This window comes from Brassica oleracea, chromosome C8 (assembly GCF_000695525.1).
Source record: "Brassica oleracea var. oleracea cultivar TO1000 chromosome C8, BOL, whole genome shotgun sequence".
NCBI lineage: Eukaryota > Viridiplantae > Streptophyta > Magnoliopsida > Brassicales > Brassicaceae > Brassica > Brassica oleracea.
The window spans coordinates 41,008,385-41,027,530 of record NC_027755.1 but is presented as its reverse complement, the minus strand read 5'-3'; the positions used below and the strand labels follow the sequence as shown (position 1 = coordinate 41,027,530).

The 19,146-nt window shown below is 32.1% G+C and overlaps 3 protein-coding genes across 3 annotated transcripts in view; all 3 read right to left on the bottom strand.

The window, feature by feature from the left end:
• The window catches only part of LOC106309424 (MATH domain and coiled-coil domain-containing protein At2g42465-like), a 5,955-nt gene extending 4,132 nt beyond the window's left edge, over window positions 1–1,823 (bottom strand). Inside the window, exons 1-5 of the mRNA XM_013746450.1 lie at window positions 1,767–1,823; window positions 1,167–1,271; window positions 916–1,076; window positions 628–839; window positions 476–539 (exon numbers count right to left, since the gene is read on the bottom strand). Of these exons, the coding sequence (XP_013601904.1) occupies window positions 476–539; window positions 628–839; window positions 916–1,076; window positions 1,167–1,258 (529 nt within the window). The 5' untranslated portion in view covers window positions 1,259–1,271; window positions 1,767–1,823. The remainder of the gene's footprint in view (window positions 1–475; window positions 540–627; window positions 840–915; window positions 1,077–1,166; window positions 1,272–1,766) is intronic.
• A 613-nt stretch (window positions 1,824–2,436) lies between these two features.
• On the bottom strand, window positions 2,437–6,114 carry LOC106309774 (protein TPX2). The gene is made up of 16 exons (XM_013746906.1): window positions 5,879–6,114; window positions 5,638–5,779; window positions 5,266–5,539; window positions 5,064–5,180; window positions 4,885–4,980; window positions 4,641–4,796; window positions 4,500–4,562; window positions 4,352–4,432; window positions 4,087–4,242; window positions 3,877–4,008; window positions 3,714–3,794; window positions 3,340–3,626; window positions 3,150–3,258; window positions 3,002–3,061; window positions 2,821–2,915; window positions 2,437–2,749 (listed from the first exon to the last, which is right to left on the bottom strand). The coding sequence occupies exons 1-16, from the start codon at window positions 6,015–6,017 to the stop codon at window positions 2,623–2,625; spliced, it is 2,115 nt and encodes a 704-aa protein (XP_013602360.1). The 5' UTR covers window positions 6,018–6,114; the 3' UTR covers window positions 2,437–2,622.
• An 8,719-nt stretch (window positions 6,115–14,833) lies between these two features.
• On the bottom strand, window positions 14,834–17,980 carry LOC106310692 (zinc finger protein MAGPIE-like). Its single transcript, XM_013747919.1, has 3 exons — window positions 17,713–17,980; window positions 17,126–17,522; window positions 14,834–15,818 (listed from the first exon to the last, which is right to left on the bottom strand). Exons 1-3 carry the CDS (start codon window positions 17,855–17,857, stop codon window positions 14,894–14,896), a joined length of 1,467 nt encoding a protein of 488 aa, XP_013603373.1. The 5' UTR covers window positions 17,858–17,980; the 3' UTR covers window positions 14,834–14,893.
• Window positions 17,981–19,146: the final 1,166 nt, after the last annotated feature.

The window sequence follows — 19,146 nt, the reverse complement described above, 5'->3', positions numbered from 1 at the left end:
TTCTACACACTTCATCTTCTACACACTTCATCTTCTACACACTTCATCTTCTACACACTTCATCTTCTACACACTTCATCTTCTACACACTTCATCTTCTACACACTTCATCTTCTACACACTTCATCTTCTACACACTTCATCTTCTACACACTTCATCTTCTACACACTTCATCTTCTACACACTTCATCTTCTACACACTTCATCTTCTACACACTTCATCTTCTACACACTTCATCTTCTACACACTTCATCTTCTACACACTTCATCTTCTACACACTTCATCTTCTACACACTTCATCTTCTACACACTTCATCTTCTACACACTTCATCTTCTACACACTTCATCTTCTACACACTTCATCTTCTACACACTTCCTTTTCTACACACTTCTTCATCCTTCTCCATTTTTCTCTAGATATTTCTTCTTCTTCTTGGGCTTCTTGGGTCTTGGGCTAATGAGGGAAAAACCCAACACAATATCTACCGCAAAGTTTGGGTCATGTATGATGACATTCTTGGTCAGTAGTGCAAGCTGCCAAAACAGAGAGAGAGAGATAGGATGTTGTTATGCTAATCATTAACAAATGGGATTTATTTATTAAAGATTAGGGTTAGCTTACTTGAGAAGCAGGGATCTGAAAACCACCGTAATCTAACATCTCATTCTCTGTTGACTTTCCTTGATGAACAACTTCAAGGACTTTGATGTAGATTTTAATGGTTAGTTTGTTCTTCTTCAGAAACCCTTTTTCTTGGAGCTTGGAAAGAGGCAGCGTCTTATAGTAACCCCAGGATAAGATCTCACTGCAGAACAATGTGCATCTGCTTTCCTCTGCAAGATTTTTAATCTTCTTAGTAAATCAATCAGATATTAATCATCACTAAGTAAAATGTTTGATATAATTTACCAGGTGATCTGAATAGCTCTTTTCCGGATTGATTCAACAAAACAAAGCAATAGCTAGCTCTCCTTTTCCATCCAAGACTCAATGAATCAGGATTCACAACTTGCAGGTACAGACACAAGTGATCAGAGCCAGACGCACCCTTGGGATGCACACAAACACACCTAGGAGAAAACCCTTTTTACATGTTAGAAAATAATAATAAAACTCAGCCAAAAAAAAGAATGTGATTTTGTTTTTTCCTATATATTTACCATTCACACCCGCTGATTGAGAAGTTAGCAGTTCTTATCTCATCATTCTTCTCGGAGAAGTTGTCTATCACCCAACTCAAGGTATGCTCCATCTCTAGATGTCTCCTTAAAAATATTGATCCGCTAGTTTTGATTTCTTGTTTCAATTCATGCATCATACATATTATATATATATATATATATATATATCAAATTTTTCCTTTTTTTCTCATCCATCTCAAAAGCTTGCATATATTAAAATTATTTGTAATAACATAATTAATCAATTTTACAGAAATATCAAAATATCTTAGTTAAAAATTTTGTTTAAATATAAATGTTAAGTAAATTAACAAATCAGTAAAATGTTACAAAAGTGAAAATTAATTAATAATACAGTTTAAAGCAATATTTATCCATTCTATAAAACTGATGTACTTTTGACCAAAAAATAAAATAAAACTGATGTACTATGAACCAAACGTGTATGTTCTTCATGTAATAACAGTTTTTGTATTGGTACATTTACAGCTTAACAATAGACAAGTGTTCCAAATAAGGCATCAGAAATCCGAAAACAAAACAGTCACACAAAAATATAAAAGAGACGATGAGTTATACCTAATTGAAGCGGTGACAGAGAGTTTTCGTAAGGTTTCAAGTTAAAAGAGGTCAACAATGATTTGTCTCATTTTCTTTTTTTTTTTGTTAAGGTGAACGGCGTCACAATCTAGGTCAAAAGCAATAATAATAATAAATGTTGAGTCATCAATCTCGACCATCCGTTTTATTTCACAAAGTAGTTTCAACCGTTGGTTAAATGGGTTTTTTCCTCTGTAAAAAGTTGCTGACGCAAACTCTGAAACCAGAAAACATAATTTTTAGATTTTGTCATTTAAAAATACGGATATTTTTTTTAAAGGCCCAAAATAATACTCAAAAGAGAAAAAAAAATGGCCCATAACAATTTCATTCAAATAGAACCAATACAAGTTGGTTGGAGCAAGTGATTCAAACAATGTGTACATGAATGAAAATTAAACTGATATGCTCTAACATTTAACATTCTCTCAGAGTGTTTATCCTGTTTTATGTTGGTCTCAAGGATGAAGAGAGCTTTTTATATCATTAAAAAGATAAAAATAATTTTGAATCAGGATACATAAGAGGAAGTACTTCAAACAATGTGTACATGAATGCAAAATAAACTGATATGCTCTAACATTTAACATTCTCTCAGTGTGTTTATGCTGTTTTATGTTGGTGTCAAGGATAAAAGAGAGCTTTATATCATTAAGATAAATCTTTTTCAAGTTAAAATAATTTTGAATCAGGATACATAAGAGGAAGAGTTACTTACTTCTACAATATTAGTTAGTAAGAACAGATTACAAAGGAAAATTTAGTACTGAATAGATCAAAATGTACAAAGGGAACAGGTTCAATCATTCATGAACACGTCGTCATCATCTACAAACTATCTCATCTGACCAGCTGAAGCACTGGTAGCTGCAGACACTGGACGAGCCGTCATCTTTCTTCTCTCGGTTCTTTTGATCACTCTAAGCTTGGGAGATTTTGGTTTGGTTGTCTCCTTGTTGGACCTGTGAGTGACATGAAGATTTTAAGCAAAAGGTTACTAAAAAACAAGAGAGTTCTTTTTGAAGAAACTTACTTTTGAGGCACGAAGGGTTTGTTGAAGTTAGGCACAGGTCTGGCATGAGGAACCATCGTCTTTCTCATTTGCTTCAGATACCTCTCTTCCTCCACCTGATAGATGTTTTCAAGTATTGTTAAACTTCAGCAAAGTTTAGTGAGATATATATGTAACAAGTTGAGAGTGTGTTGTTGCATACCATTTTGGCAGCTTCACTCTCTTCACGGTATCTCTTGTACTGATTCTCCTTCTCTTTGACCTGGTGTTCCAAATTGAATTGATAATTTGTCAGTTCAAGATGTTATGTAAAGCATGTTCTTTATTGTTGAAGTGACTGTAAACCTTACTTTCTGATCAAAGTCTGCTCTCCCAACAGCTCGATGCTCTACATGGAGATCGAACGCCTGAATCTCTGTGAGTGGCTTACGTACTTTCTCTGGAACCGGGATTGGATCCCTGTGTTCATCTATAGTTAGCTTTTTGAAAACATTGATAAAGCTCCTGGACAAAAGGGGCAGCAGTAGGTTGGTTACTTACTCTTTTATAACTGGTTGTGCTTTGAAGAGCCTCTTCTGAGCTTCTTCTCTCTCCATTCTCATCCTCTCTTCCATTTCTCTTCTCATTTCATCTTCGTGCCTCACAAGACTCTCTAACTGGAACGGGTCTGGCTTTGTGCATTGCTTAGGTTCTGGTTTTGGTGGTACCACGGGATAGTCGGTTGTGTAAGGATATGGGGTTGCTTTTGGAACTCTTGCCCTCTCATCTCCTATCAGTTTCTCTGTGACTTCCATTACAAACTTCTTCTCTTTCTCAGCGCCTCGTTCCTGGAGTGCCACAAAGTAATTAAAAGAACTGTCAGTAAAAAATTGGTGGTCAGTCAAAGAAGTTGCTAGTGGGTAAAAAATACATACTTCTGTCCTTAGATTGAAGGGGTTTGGAGCAGTGATCCTTGGTAGAGGCTTTTCATGGCAAGATTCAGAGGTCAATGAGAGCTGACACAAGAAGAAAGTTGTGTCAAACATGGAATATACCACTTGCATTATTAAGACCTGTTCTGTTAGTTGAAAAATATACCTTGTCAAATGCATCTAAGACAGAGTTTGGTTTGGATATCCTCTCATCTGTAGCAAAGTGGAACTCTTGAGGTATGGTTATGTGCTTCTTGGTGTTACAAAATATGCCCATCTCTCCTTTGCTTTCAAATATCTGCATGGGTTTATTCGTTTCCAAGTTAGTTATATACGAAGTAGACATAATAATCTACACCTCTTTGAGTAGTAATACCTTTTTGTTCAAAGGTTTTGCTTTGAACTTTGGTGCCTTGTCGAGTTCCTCTTGCTCAAGTTCTGCAGTAGTTTTTGCTTTAGTAGGACGAGCTCTTAGCATTGTTTGGAGTACAGGGGGCTTTGGTGCAGTAAGGTGAGGCTTCCAATCATTATGCTGGTTGCAAGGAATACAGATGCATATCAGATGGCATTAAACGAAGTAACCAAGTGTGATATGCATATACACATACAACATTTATGTAGGCAAAGAAGAAGTCCCATACCTGCTTAGACACTTGTGTTGAAGCTATTGAAGATGTCTCTGCATGTTGGTTCGCCCTAGCCATTGTCTCAAGATGAAACTCCTGGAATGGTAAGATATGAATTAGCCTCTGGTAAAATGATTGATAGCCTCTTCTAAGGTGTCTCTACCTGAAACTCTGGTAGATGTGGTGTGCTTCTTTGTGGCGCAGGCAGAGCTGGAGCTGCCAAAATCTGCATCAAACAAGAGAATGAATTTTAGATTTATCTTTCTGAGGTTTTACATAACACAGTGAAAGCAAATGACATTACCTTCTTGTTGACAGGACGAGCTTTAAACTTGGGAATCTTTGCCAACATCTCTTCCTCGAGCTCTGCACTGCTCTTCACTCTTAAAGGACGTGCACGTTGAGATGTCACAAACTCTGGCTCCTTAGGTCTTGTCAGCGTCAACTTATTAGTTCGGTTCTGCACAAAGAAACCATCACACCATCTTGGAAGTTAATTAAAAGGAATCAGAGAAACTAGCTACCAAAGAGTCTCTTTGTTTGTTTACCTGTGGAAGAGAAGCCTTGACATGAGTGCTCGTTTGGAACTTCTTCATCAACTCAGCAGTTGAAATGAAAGGTTTAACTATCTCACGGACATAAACCTTTAAAAGTGAACACAAAAGTTAAGAACCAGCGTCTGTCCGAAAATTTATAAAAGTATCCAATGAAGTCTGAGAACTCATACCTTTCTGTTCTCCTTCTGAGTTTGCTTAGTGACTTCAGGACATACGTTGAAACCGGTGTTAACGAGACCTCCTTGTCTTGTCTTATGAAGCAGAGTCGTTGGTTTTGGATTGAGAATCTAAGAAAAACCAATGATTAAAGAGTAAAGCGTTTGAGATATGGAGTTAAGTTTGCTGATGTTGAAGAAAAAAAAGGAGACTCACCTGTCTAGATCTTCCATCGTCTAGCTTTTGCCTTTTGATGGCTTGATTATCCTGAATCAAATTGGTAGTGGCAGCAGCAGCAGCTATGTTCTTCTTAACACTCGTTTCCCTAATCATCAGCACACTTTTCTGATGACTTCCTTTGGGCCTAAGCGCAGATGGATTCCTCAGCAGGCAAGCTATCTTTCTAGCAGTTTGATGCTTCTTAAGGGAAACTGAGTCTCCTCCTAGTGGTTTTGGTGTGCAGGCTTGAGGAGGAATGTGCTCCTTGTCGCTGTTGAATGAAACAAGAAGAAGGAGTCTTAGAATCAGCCTCTCATCTCACTCAAACATCATTTCACAAACTCCCAAAAGGAGAGATAAATAAGTAACCTTGCATCTGAGTCCTTGGAGCTGCTGCTGTGAGATGGCTTAATTGGACTAACATCCTCTTTCTTGGCCTCTTCTTCTTCATTGAAGTTGCACATTGCCTCTACCTTGAATGATCTCCTTGCTTTGATTCTAGGAACCGATGCTACAACACACACACAAAAAGATTAAAACTTTAGCTACGAAAGAACACAAAGCCTAACGCAAGTGAGAACTAAATTACAGATCTGAAATTGAAACTTACGAGAAGGAGCACAGCTTAAAGCGGATTCGAACCAGAGCTCTGCTCGGCGAGCCTCGTCTTCCGTCTCTCCGTTAACGAAATCAAACCATCGCGGCGCCAAAAACTCATACGTCTGGTCAATCGTCGTTGTTCCTTCCATGATCTCTCTAATCACAGGGAAGAAGAATCGAATCGCAGAACTTAGGGTTTGTTCTTTCTTTTTCAGAGGGAATGTGTGTGTTTGTATAATAATAATCACAAGGAGGAGTCTTATCACAACGGTCATAAAACTTTTTCGAATACGGAGTGTCTTTGTCTTTGTGTTTGTTGACTTTCTTTCTCTTTTTTTTTTTTTTTTTTTTTTTTTATTATCCGTTTCTTGATCTCTAACGGCTCTATCTTTTCCAGCCAATGTTCTTCTTCATCCTTGAAACTGTGCCGTTTTTGAAGCGTCCCCCTTATATCATTACCAACTAGGCATAGGGGGTATTCCGGTCGGGTTCGGACCGGTTCTTTTCGAGTTCGGATCATTCGGATCCTAAACATTTGGACTCAATAGGTACTTATAAATTTTCGGTTCTTTTTTGGTCCAGGTCGGTTCGGATCTATAACTAAAATACCTATAAAATACCCGTAACTTTCGGATCCATATTAGGTTCGGTCGGGTATTTAGGATTTGAAAAAGACATGATATATCCAACCCCATCAAATTTAGTCGATATTATATATATATATATATATATATATATATAAAATTTTACAAAATAACTTAAATTAAACTATTAATAATTAAAATAAAACATTTTAAACTCTAAATTTTATATTTTAAAGCTTCATATTACTTAAAACTGTTACAAAATAATAACAAATATTGTTAACAAAATATATTTTAACTAAATTATAAAAAATATATATAAAATAGAACACAAAAAATCATAATTTTAGATATTCATGTTTTTAAGTCGGGTACAAATCGATTTTTATAGGGTCGAGTCTATTCAGTTTGGGTCTATTAGGTCCGGGTCTATTTGGATCGGTTCATTTCGATTCTCTTGGGTAAAAAGAAAATTTAGGCCCAAAAGATACTTGTAAATTTTTGGTTTCAGGTCGGATATTTTCGGGTCGGTTCCGGTTTGAGTTTTTGGGTCCAGATTAAAATGCCCAGATCTAATCAACTCTTGTTGATTAGCTTTTTTATTTATTTAGTTATTTTACTCTAGATTATTGTAAAGCTTCTCTATTTAATTAACTTGGATTTATAAACAATATAATTTTCTAAGGAGATTTTTTTTTTTTTTAGATTTCTATTTTTCATTTCCAGTAGAAAAAAAAAATATATATATATATATCTATATATATATCCATTAACAAAAAAAAACTTTGTTTTAATGCATAATTGGATCATGCACTAACATATGATGATGTTCAAAGAAGTTTGAATCCTTTGTTGTTTCCGTTTTTCAAGAACATAGTAATTTTATAGTGGTTATTCCATCGATTTAAGAAGAATTATGAAGTTTTACTAAATTAATTGATAAAAAACTATAACAATTCTCATATATCATGAAAAATAGCTTAAAATACATTAATACAAATGTAGAATGTGGTTAGAAATTTTAAAACATTACTAAAGATTATATGCTTCACTATATAAAACATTTACCAAAAACTCAATATTTTCGTAGGGGTATAGAATTTGAGAAAATTTCAAAACATACGACAATATTGTTTTAATGCATAGTTGCCTCATGTACTAATATATGATGATGGTCAAAGAGGTTTGGAACTTTTTTTGTCTTCATTTCTCTAGAGAATAACGATTTTATAACGGTTAGTCCACTAATTTAGGGAGTATATGAAGTTTTACTAAATTAATTTATAAAAACAATTGAACGATGCTCATTTACCATGAAAGAGAGTTTAGCATACATTAATAAAAATGTAGAATATGGTTAGAAATTTTAAACCAACACTAAAGATTATAGGCTTCAGTATATAAAGTACTTACCAAAAATTCAATATTTTCGTAGGAGTTAACACATAGACTTTGAAAAAATTTCAAAAAATACGACAATATTGTTTTAATGCATAGTTGCATCATGCACTAACATATGATGAGGTTCAAACATGTTTAGAGCTTTTGTTGTCTTTATTTTTGGGAAAAACGTCATTTAAATCCCAAACTAACCAAATTAAGCTAAACAAATCCTCAACTTGTGGGTAAGCCAAACAATTCTCAAACTTTCAAAATTTTCCCAAAATAATCCTAAACTTATGTTGACTAAGCCTTTTTAAAAACCCTGAAGTCAACGTTAATTTTGCTTAAACTTCTGTTAAATAGTGATACGATGTGTTTTACTCTATAATTAAAAACATAAACTCGTGTCTACTCTTCTTCTTCATCGACTCTGCAAATCCTTAATTCCCAGAAAAAAAAAATCCTCTTCACCATGGGATCAACTCATAAGCTCGTGGATTTCCAAGCAAGTGTGTATGTCATGAGCTTGTGAAATGTACACGTCTAGGATGCAAGAAAATCATGGTCGAGCATTCTTCGGGTGCGTGAGTAAGAGAGATAGGGGCAAAGTTCCTCTGACCGACCAAAACCGAGATAAGTGATGATATGTTAAGAAAATTTGGTCTGAGATGAGAAGTTATTGTTTTAGACTTCCTTAAGATAATTTGTTGCTATAATGTTTAAGAAATTGTGTTGCTTTGATGTTTAAGAACATGTGTTGTTCAAGATGATTAAGAAGATGTGTTGTTATGATGTTAAACAAAATATAAAAGAGTTGGTTGGAACCGTTTGGGTCAAGAGAGGATATGGCAAAGAAACGCAACAAATGTAATCACCACCATCTCCTTCTCCCTCATCTCGGTCTACATCCTCATCCTGAAAGTCTCTCTCAGTGTCAGGTCGAGGTTCGTTGCGTCTCTCATCTGCGGTGATTCGTTCAACGTCACGACCTTTCCCTGCATCGTGGCCTTCTTCAATTGTTTCACTCGATGTAGCCTTCTTTTTACGACGTCTATGACCAAGCTTCTTCGGCCTCTCCATCTGTTTTCTTCAAATAGTCAAGAGTTAAGTTTGCTTCATGTGTAATTAACGGAAGAGAAGACTACGAGTTTAATGATAGTAAAACTCATCGTTTATTAATTAACGGAAGTTTATATAAAGTTAACAATTGATTTGGGGATGCTTAAAAGGACAGAGTCAAACATAAGTTTATGATTATTTTGGAATTTTTTAAAAGTTTGGGAATATTTTGGTTTACTTAAAAGTTGAGGCTTTTTTTAGCTTCTTTTGTTAAGTTTGGGATTTTATTGACGTTTTTCCCCTTTATTTTTTAAGAAAATAGTTATTTTATAGTAGTTATTACATCGATTTAAGGAGTATTATGAAGTTTTACTAAATTAATTGATAAACAAAATTATAAAAATTCTCATATACCATGAAAAAGAGCATAAAATACATTAATATAAATGTATAATGTGGTTAGAAATTTTAAAATAACACTAAAGATTATAGGCTTCAGTATATAAAGTATTTAATAAAAACTCAATATTTTCGTAAGGATTGTTAACACATAGATTTTGAGAAAATTTCAAAAAATAAGACAATATTGTTTTAATGCACATTTGCATCATGTACTAAAATATGATGATGGTTAAAGAGGTTTGAAACCTTTTTTTGTCTTCATTTCTCTAGACTCTAGAGAATAGCAATTTTATAACAATTAGTCCAATAATTTAGGGAGTATATAAAGTTTTACTAAATTAATTTATAAAAACAATTGAAGTATGCTCATTTACCATGAAAGAGAGTTTAGCATACATTAATACAAATGTAGAATATGATTAGAAATTTTAAAACAACACTAAAGATTATAGGCTTCACTACATAAAGTATTTACCAAAAACTCAATATTTTCGTAGGGGTTTACACATAGATTTTGAGAAAAATTCAAAAAATACGACAACATTGTTTTAATGCATAGTTGCATCATGTACTAACATATGATGATGTTCAAAGATTTTTGGATCCTTTGTTGTCTCCGATTTTCAAGAAAATAGTGATTTTACAGTGTTTATTCCATCGATTTAGAGAGTATTAAGAAGTTTTACAAAATTAATTGATAAAAAAATTATAACGATGCTCATATACCATGAAAAATAGCTTAAAATACATTAATACAAATGTAGAATGTGGTTAGAAATTTTAAAACAATACTAAAGATTATAGGTTTCAGTATATAAAACATTTACCAAAAATTCCATATTTTTGTAGGGGTTAACACAAAGATTTTGAGAAATTTTTTAAAGATATGACAATATTATTTTAATGCATAGTTGCCTCCTGTACTAATATATGATGATGTTCAAAGAGGTTTGAAACTTTTTTTGTCTCCATTTCTCCAGAAAATAGCAATTTTATAATGGTTAGTCCACTAATTTATGGAGTATATGAAGTTTTACTAAATTAATTTATAAAAACAATTGAACGATGCTCATTAATCATGAAAGAGAGTTTAGAATATAATAATACAAATGTAGAATATTGTTAGAATTTTAAAACAACAGTAAAGATTATAGACTTCAGTATATAAAGTATTTACTTAAAACTCAATATTTTCGTAGGGGGTTATTAACATATAGACTTTGAGAAAATTTCAAAAAATACGACAATATTGTTTTAATGCATAGTTGCATCATGCACTAACATATGATGATGTTCAAAGAGGTTTGAAGCCTTTGTTGTCTCCGTTTTTCAAGAAAATAGTGATTTTATAATGGTTATTCCATCGATTTAGAGAGTATTATGAAGTTTTACTAAATTAATTGATAAAAAAATTATAACGATTCTCATATACTATGAAAAAGAGCTTAAAATATATTAATATCAATGTAGAATATGGTTAGAAATTTTAAAACAACACTAAAGATTATAGGCTTCAGTATATAAAGTATTTAACAAAAACTCAATATTTTCGTAAGGGTTGTTAATACATAGATTTTGAGAAAATTTCAAAAAATAAAACAATATTGTTTTAATTCATATTTGCATCATGTACTAATATATGATGAAGGTCAAAGATGTTTGAAACATTTTTTGTCTCTATTTCTCTAGAGAATAGCGATTTTATTATGTTTACTCCACTAATTTAGGGAGTATATGACGTTTTACTAAATTAATTTATAAAAACAATAAACAATGCTCTTTTACCATGAAAGAGAGCTTAATATACATTAATAAAAATGTAGAATGTGGTTTGAAATTTTAAAACAATACTAAAGATTATAGGCTTCGGTATATAAAGTATTTACCAAAAACTCAATATTTACACATAGATTTCGAGAAAATTTCAAAAAATATGACAATGTTGTTTTAATGCATAGTTTCCTCATGTACTAATATATGATGATGGTCAAAGAAGTTTGGAAGCTTTTTTTGTCTCCATTTCTCTAGAGAATAACAATTTTGTAATGGTTAGTCCACTAATTTAGGGAGTATATGAAATTTTACTAAATTAATTTATAAAAACAATTGAACGATGCTCATTAACCATGAAAGAGAGTTTAGAATACATTAATACAAATGTAGAATACAGTTAGAAATTTTAAAACAACACTAAAGATTATAGGCTTAAGTATATAAAGTATTTACCAAAAACTCAATATTTTCATAGGGGTTGTTAACACATAGACTTTGAGAAAATTTCAAAAAATACAACAATATTGTTTTAATGCATAGTTGCATCCTTCACTAACATATGATGATGTTCAAAGAGGTTTGGAGCCTTTTTTGTCTCCGTGTTTCAAGAAAATAAGGATTTTATAGTGGTTATTCCATCGATTTAGGGATTATTATGAAGTTTTACTAAATTAATTGATAAAAAAATTATAATGATTCTCATATACCATGAAAAAGAGTTCAAATACATTAATACAAATGGAGAATATGATTAGAAAGTTTAAAACAATATTAAAGATTATAGGCTTCAGTATATAAAACATTTACAAAAAAACTCAATATTTTCTTAGAGGTTAACACATAGATTTTGAGAAAATTTCAAAAAATATGACAATATTGTTTTAATGCATAGTTGCCTCATGTACTAATATATGATGATGGTCAAAGAGGTTTGTAAGCTTTTTTGTATCTATTTCTCTGGAGAATAACAATTTTGTAATGGTTAGTCCACTAATTTAGGGAGTATAAGAAGTTTTACCAAACTAATTTTTAAAAACAATTGAACAACGCTCATTTACCATGAAAGAGAGTTTAGTATATATTAATACAAATGTAGAATATGGTTATAATTTTAAAACAACACTAAAGATTATAGGCTTAAATATATAAAGTATTTACCAAAAACTCAATATTTTCGTAGGGGTTAACACGTAGACTTTGAGAAAATTTAAAAAATATACGAAAATATTGTTTTAATGGATAGTTGCATCCTGCACTAACATATGATGATGTTCAAAGAGGTTTGGAGCCTTTGTTGTCTCCGTTTTTCAAGAAAATAGTGATTTTATAGTGGTTATTCCATCGATTTAGGGAGTATTATGAAGTTTTACTAAATTAATTGGTAAAAAAATTATAACGATTCTCATATACCATGAAAAAGAGCTTAAAATAAATTAATACAAATGTAGAATGTGGTTAGAAATTTTAAAACAACACTAAAGATTATAGACTTCATTATATAAAACATTTATCAAAAACTCAATATTTTCGTAAGGGTTGTTAACACATAGATTTTGAGAAAATTTAAAAAAATATGAAAATATTGTTTCAATGCATAGTTGCATCAAGCACTTACATATGATGATGTTCAAAGAGGCTTGGAGCCTTTGTTGTCTCCATTTTTCAAGAAAATAGTGATTTTATAGTGGTTATTCCATCGATTTAGGGAGTATTATGAAGTTTTAATAAATTAATTGATAAAAAAATTATAATTATTCTCATATACCATGAAAAAGAACGCAAAATACATTAATACAAATGTAGAATGTGATTAGAAATTTTAAGACAACACTAAAGATTATAGGCTTCAGTATATAAAATATTTACCAAAAACTCAATATTTTCGTAGGGGACACATAGATTTTGTGAAAATTTCAAAAAATATGACAATATTGTTTTAATGCATAGTTGCCTCCTGTACTAATATATGATGATGTTCAAAGAGTTTTGGAACTTTTTTTGTCTCCATTTCTCCCGAGAATAGCGATTTTATAATGGTTAGTCCACTAATTTAGGGAGTATATGAAGTAAAACTAAACTAATTTAGAAAAACAATTGAATGATGCCAATTTGCCATGATACAGAGGTTAGCATACATTAATACAAATGAGAATATGGTTATAAATTTAAAATAAAAATTATAGGCTTTAGTATATAAAGTATTTACCAAAAACTCAATATTTTCGTAGGGGTTAATACATAAACTTTGAGAAAATTTCAAAAAATACAATAATATTTTTTTAATGCATAGTTGCATCATACACTAACATATGATGATGTTCAAAGAGGTTTGGAGCCTTTGTTTTCTACGTTTTTCAAGAAAATAATGATTTTATAAGTGTTATTCTATCGATTTAGAGAGTATTATGAAGTTTTCTTAAATTAATTTATAAAAAAATTATAATGATTCCCATATATTATGAAAAAGGGCTTAAAATAAATTAATACAAATGTAGAATGTGTTTAGAAATTTTAAAACAACACTAAAGATTATAGGCTTCATTATATAAAACATTTACCAAAACCTCAATAATTTCGTAGAGGGTTAACACTTTAATTTTAAAAAAAATTCAAAAAATATAATAATATTGTTTTAATTGATAATTTCCCTCTGTACTAATATATAAAAGTAAAATCATCAACACTGATTGTTCCAAATAGTTTTTATAGGAGGCATGCGTATGTGATAATTGACAGATGTACACATTGAGATAATTTTTCAACTCTAGCTAGCGCAATAGCTAGCTTTAAAAATAAATAATGAAAACATTACGTGTGTCTCTTTTACATTTTCTATCTCTCTTCATCTTCATTTATATTTTCTTATTATTATCTTCCACTATGAATTGCCCTGCAAGTTAAGCTAGAATTATTGAGCACAAAAAGCCTTCATCTTTCGTTTCGTCCCCACCACTTCTCAATGCACTCTTTGTATTTGCATCTACAAAATACAATGCTTACATACCCTTTTATTTTTTAAAGTATTTATCTGTGAAAGCAAATCAAAGACCTTTCTGACCTAATGAGTATGCATGAATCTTAGTTTTTCTTCAACTATATAATACCAATATATTGTAATTAGCAATGCTTGTCTTTAGGTAGTGTAGTCTCTTTTCTAATGTGTGAATATAGACTCTTTTAAGACATGATCATGTTGAATGTGATAAAATTCTTCATAAAAGTAAAAATATTTTAACCCCAGAACTGGTTGAATGTATTAATCAAATTATTTTATTAACTTAATCAGGAATTATATTGAATGTAGCCACTGGGTAATTTCACAGCACTATACGTCTATACCACGATTGTTCCTAAAATTAAGTTTAAATTTTGTTCTAGAGAAATAATTAATAATTAATGTACATTACGAAATATCGATAATCTTTAAATTAATCAAAGGCAAACAACTATGGATTTTGTTAGATCATTGAACAATCAACAAACCAATAACACCTAGAATAAGCAAGAATGTTTTTTTTTTGAAAGAATGTTAATCATTCAAATAAAAAAAAAAACTTGCTTACAGAGGATATGTTCTTTGATCTAGTTTGCAACCAACATGGTTTTAAAATAGCATGAAACAAAAATCTTTATCTCTCTAATCTCGTGATGCAAACCAAGCCATCCTAACAAATTAAAACTTATTAACCAATAACAATAGAATTTGAAAATTTTAACAATCATTACAAATTATACTCTCACTAACACTCCCTAAACAAGTTAGAAATAGCTTTGATAAGTTCTTATAAATAAGGTAGAAAAATTCATTACAAGTGTTTCAACTTTTAATTCCATCCGTTGAAAGAAGATGAACGACACATTGTTTGTACACCAACCCCAAGGAAATCTCGAGTTTGCCCTCCTCCTAATGCATCCCCATTCTCAACTCTTCTACGCTTCAAAGGGTAATTCTGTAATTCATCAATCCCCGAAACGACCGAAACGCCATTTCTAGGGTTCACGATCTCGTGACCAAGACCATTGTTACTCATTAAACCGACACTGTTCGATCCAAACAATGCGAAGAACTTGTCACTGCCACCATCTTCTACATTCTGACTCTCGTCGGAGATTTTCGACGTAAAACTCTGAAGAAACGCTGACTGGTCGTTGGTGTTGGTCGGAGTAGAAGAAGTGACGCCCATTTGAGCCGCTTTTTGAAGTAACGCAGTTGCCGACATATTTGCAACCGCTGCGTTTGCGTCTTGTCTCATCTGGTCAACGTTGCTAAAACGAGAAGGGACGGAAAGAGAAGTAACGGCGTTTACGTTTTCATTATGGGCAGCCATATTGATATTTTCATGTGTGATGAGTGAATCGCTTAACTCGCCGCTATTATTTGCGTTCCCAAAAACCCAGTTAAAATCCTCCTGCGGTGACCGCGGCTGCGTGCAGTCCTCGTCGGTCACGTGATGATGATTGACATTTCCTCCCATCCATAGAGAGAGAGAAGAAGTAGGTTTCATGGCGTCTTGATGATGATGCTGATCAAAGGTGGTGGTTGTGATGGGAAAAGGGTGGTGGTGATGTTGCGGTGCTCCAAATGGAAACGAGGGTGGTGGTTGTGGTGATGGGATGAGTGTGCCCATAAGATAATGGTAGTTTAGACTATTACCGGTGAGGCTTTTGAGATGAGAAGCTGCGTTTAGCCTAGCGGTTTCTTCTGCTAAGGCGTCGCAAAACGCTCTATGTGTTATGAAGCTGTCTCTCCTGTTTTCAAAAATTTAACCAGACAGCAGTTAATCAAATATGGTAATCCAAGAAACTGACTTATTCAAGAAAACAAGCAGAACGTACACACGTACGCTCAGAGAATGACAAATAAATATTCAGAAACTCTTCGAGTTATTTAGTTATAGAACCTACGAGTGCTACTTCCAACAAGACAACAACAACAAAATAAACTTATCTTATCTTAGTTACAAACAACATAATAAAATCAAAATTTGTTTGTATCCAGTGATATTGCAGTACATATATAGTTGAATTAAAAGGTATGTAGTTTAATTTATATGTTTAGCATGAGTTTCCAAAAAGAAAAAAGAAAAATACTAACTCGAACAGTATCAGTTAACTATACTAATTAGACAGTTAATCAGATGTTTGAATGCAAACTGATCATGATTATACCAATGTTATAATGAGAAATTCGATGAACCTCTAGGTTCACCATCCAATAGTGTTTGAGTATTTGATATTTGATATCTTTTAAAAAATAAAATAAAATTGAATATCCAAATTAGATTATTTTTTAAAAATAAAATAATAAAAATACACAAAATAGTTACAAAAAATAAATAAATTAATATTGTTAAGTCTTCAAAAATAAATAAATATTGTTAAACCGTTAGCAAAATACTAAATCCTATACCCTAAATCCTAAACTCCAAACCCTAAATTATAAACCTTAAATCTTGGATAAACCGTAAACCATTGGAAAATTTTAAACCCTAAATCATACATTAAAAACTAAATTTTAATAACACTAAACTCAAAATCCTAATCACTAAACACTAAACCCTTGGGTAAACTCTGAACCCTTGGATAAATCATAAACTCTAGGGTTTAATTTTAAATATTTTTGATTTAGAGCTTATGATTTATCCAAGGGTTCAGAGTTTATCCAAGAGTTTAGGGTTTAGTGATTAGGGTTTAGTGTTATTAAGATTTAGTTTTTAATGTATGATTTAGGGTTTAAAATTTTCCAATGGTTTACGGTTTATCCAAGATTTAAGGTTTATAATTTAGGGTTTGGAGTTTAGGATTTAGGGTATAGGATTTAGTATTTTGCTAACGGTTTAACAATATTTATTTATTTTTTTGTAACTATTTTTATGTATTTTTATTGTTTTATTTTAAAAATATAATCTTATTTGGAAATTTAATTTTGTTTCATTTTTTAAAAGATATCAAATATCAAATAATCAAACACTATTCGTCGGTGAATGTAGAGGACACAATAATTTCTCTGTTATAATACTGTGATGAGTTAAGAAATGTAAAGATCTATTAAATACCTGGAGAAAATAGTACCACAGTCACATCTATACTCTCTAGTCCCACAAGTCTTTGAATGAGCTTTCCAATCAGATTGGACTGCATATCTTTTGGAGCATTTGCCACACTTCCACTTCTTCTCGCCATGTTTGCGACAAAAATGTTTCTTGATTCCTGTAAGGTCACCAAGTGCCCTTGTCGGATTGTGATGGACGCAGCTCTTCTCCGGACACACATACACTCGTTTCCTCACTTCTTTACTTGTCCTCTGCTTTAGCTTCCATGGGAGGTTGTGTCCTCGACGGTGAAGCTGTAGATTCTGGTCTCTTTGAAAACCCTTTCCACATATTTCGCAGAGGAAACGGTTTGTGGCCATAAGTGTTTTTGGAGATAGAGCTATAACTTCAGCTTCTGGATCTGTAGAGATCGAATTAATTAATCAATATTTTGTGATCTTGATAATAGATTGTATGGAAGAGTGCATGAAATTTTGTAGTTCAAGATCGAAGAAGAAAACAGATCAAGAAGATGACTTTTCTTTTCTTTTTTTCTTAATTAGGGTTTTAGGTAGTGGTCTATATATTAAACTTAGTTATTTAATTATTACCAGGGTTTCCAGGGAGGTTTCTCTTCTTCTTGGCAAGAGGAGGATTAAAGGGTTCATGTTCATGACGATGATCGACATGATCAGTTGCTGATAAGCTTTGGACATATCCTCCACTACTAGAGATTGTATGTTCTTCAGCTGTCATGACTTCCTCTGGACGAAAGTTTTGTTGAGAAATACAAAAGAGAAAGTTAAGATTAGAGATGAGATTTAAAGGAAAATTAAGAGAGAACAAAAAAACCAGAAGCACTTAGAATCGTATGTAATTAGAATGAGAGGATAATACAAAAGAGAAGTTATATTGGTTGTTTACTTATATAGGCACACACCCACCCTACACAGTTAAGCAAATATGTGTGATAAAAAATATTATTCATCTTTCATTTATATAAGCACCTTGATCAAACTGTCGCAGCCATTTTCATTTATAATTAAACATATATTTCCCCATTTTTATCTGTTTATTAGTTAAAAGTTAATGGCGGTGGAACTTAACTCTATAAAATTTACCTGACTACTATTATCTTCAATATTTGATACTACTAGCTTTTTTCAGTGGCAGTGGCAGTGCGTCATGACACACAGAAAGTTACTATGTCTGCCTTTTCTATTTGGTATGATGATCTCATTATTTATTTAGCCTTAATTATTGTCTCGTATATATTTGCTTTTTCATATTCCTGTCAATTTCCTTCTTTTCTCATTATAGATTCTCTTAGTGTTATATTTTTCAGTACAATCATGATGTATATGCGATAACGATACAATATAAAAACATTTTCATATCAATTAGGTTTGGATAAAGTTTTTGTAAGGATCGGGCCTCAATAATTATGTGGCTAGAAGTTGAATAATGGATTAAATTTTGAAAAAATAACTAAATTAAATAGTTGAATATGTTATACTTTAAACAATTAAAATGATTGTTACAGTTTATATGAGAGCCAACGCTTTATTGATCCTTTTCATAATGGGAAATCGGCCAAAAAAACACTGAACTTTGCGGGAATTGCCAAAAGAACCCTGGACATATGGGCTAGCCAATAAAATCCTGAACTTTTGTTGACTTTTCGGGTTTATTAAGAAACTTACGATTGACTGACCAGATAAATACACCGTTAACCGAGTTAACTGATAATTAAGCGGACGTTAATTTTGGGTGTTAAAGTATACGACGTCGTTTCATCACTTTGTCTGATTAAAGACAAACGACGTCGTTTATATAGCTGTGTTATTAAAAATATGTGTTTCCTACGGCTCGAACTCGTGTACTCGGGTTTAATGGTAGGGGTTTTTGCCACTGAGCTAGTGGACTTTGCAATGGCTATACGAACACAATATCTTTTATTCTTCGAATCCGAGTTAAAGACAAATTAATGAAACGACGCGTTTTACATTAACTTTTTTTATTAAAAAGATGGGGTTCCATCGACT

Coding starts and splice junctions, on each gene's coding strand:
- LOC106309774 (XM_013746906.1), bottom strand. CDS start 6,017: ATGGAAGGAACAACGACGATTGACCAGACGTATGAGTTTTTGGCGCCG. Junction 4,433..4,499: donor CACATCTACCAGAGTTTCAG/GTAGAGACACCT, acceptor TTACCATTCCAG/GAGTTTCATCTTGAGACAAT. Junction 3,627..3,713: donor CCTTCAATCTAAGGACAGAA/GTATGTATTTTT, acceptor GTGGCACTCCAG/GAACGAGGCGCTGAGAAAGA.
- LOC106310692 (XM_013747919.1), bottom strand. CDS start 17,857: ATGACAGCTGAAGAACATACAATCTCTAGTAGTGGAGGATATGTCCAA. Junction 17,523..17,712: donor AAACCTCCCTGGAAACCCTG/GTAATAATTAAA, acceptor CGATCTCTACAG/ATCCAGAAGCTGAAGTTATA. Junction 15,819..17,125: donor TGTGGTACTATTTTCTCCAG/GTATTTAATAGA, acceptor TTTTGAAAACAG/GAGAGACAGCTTCATAACAC.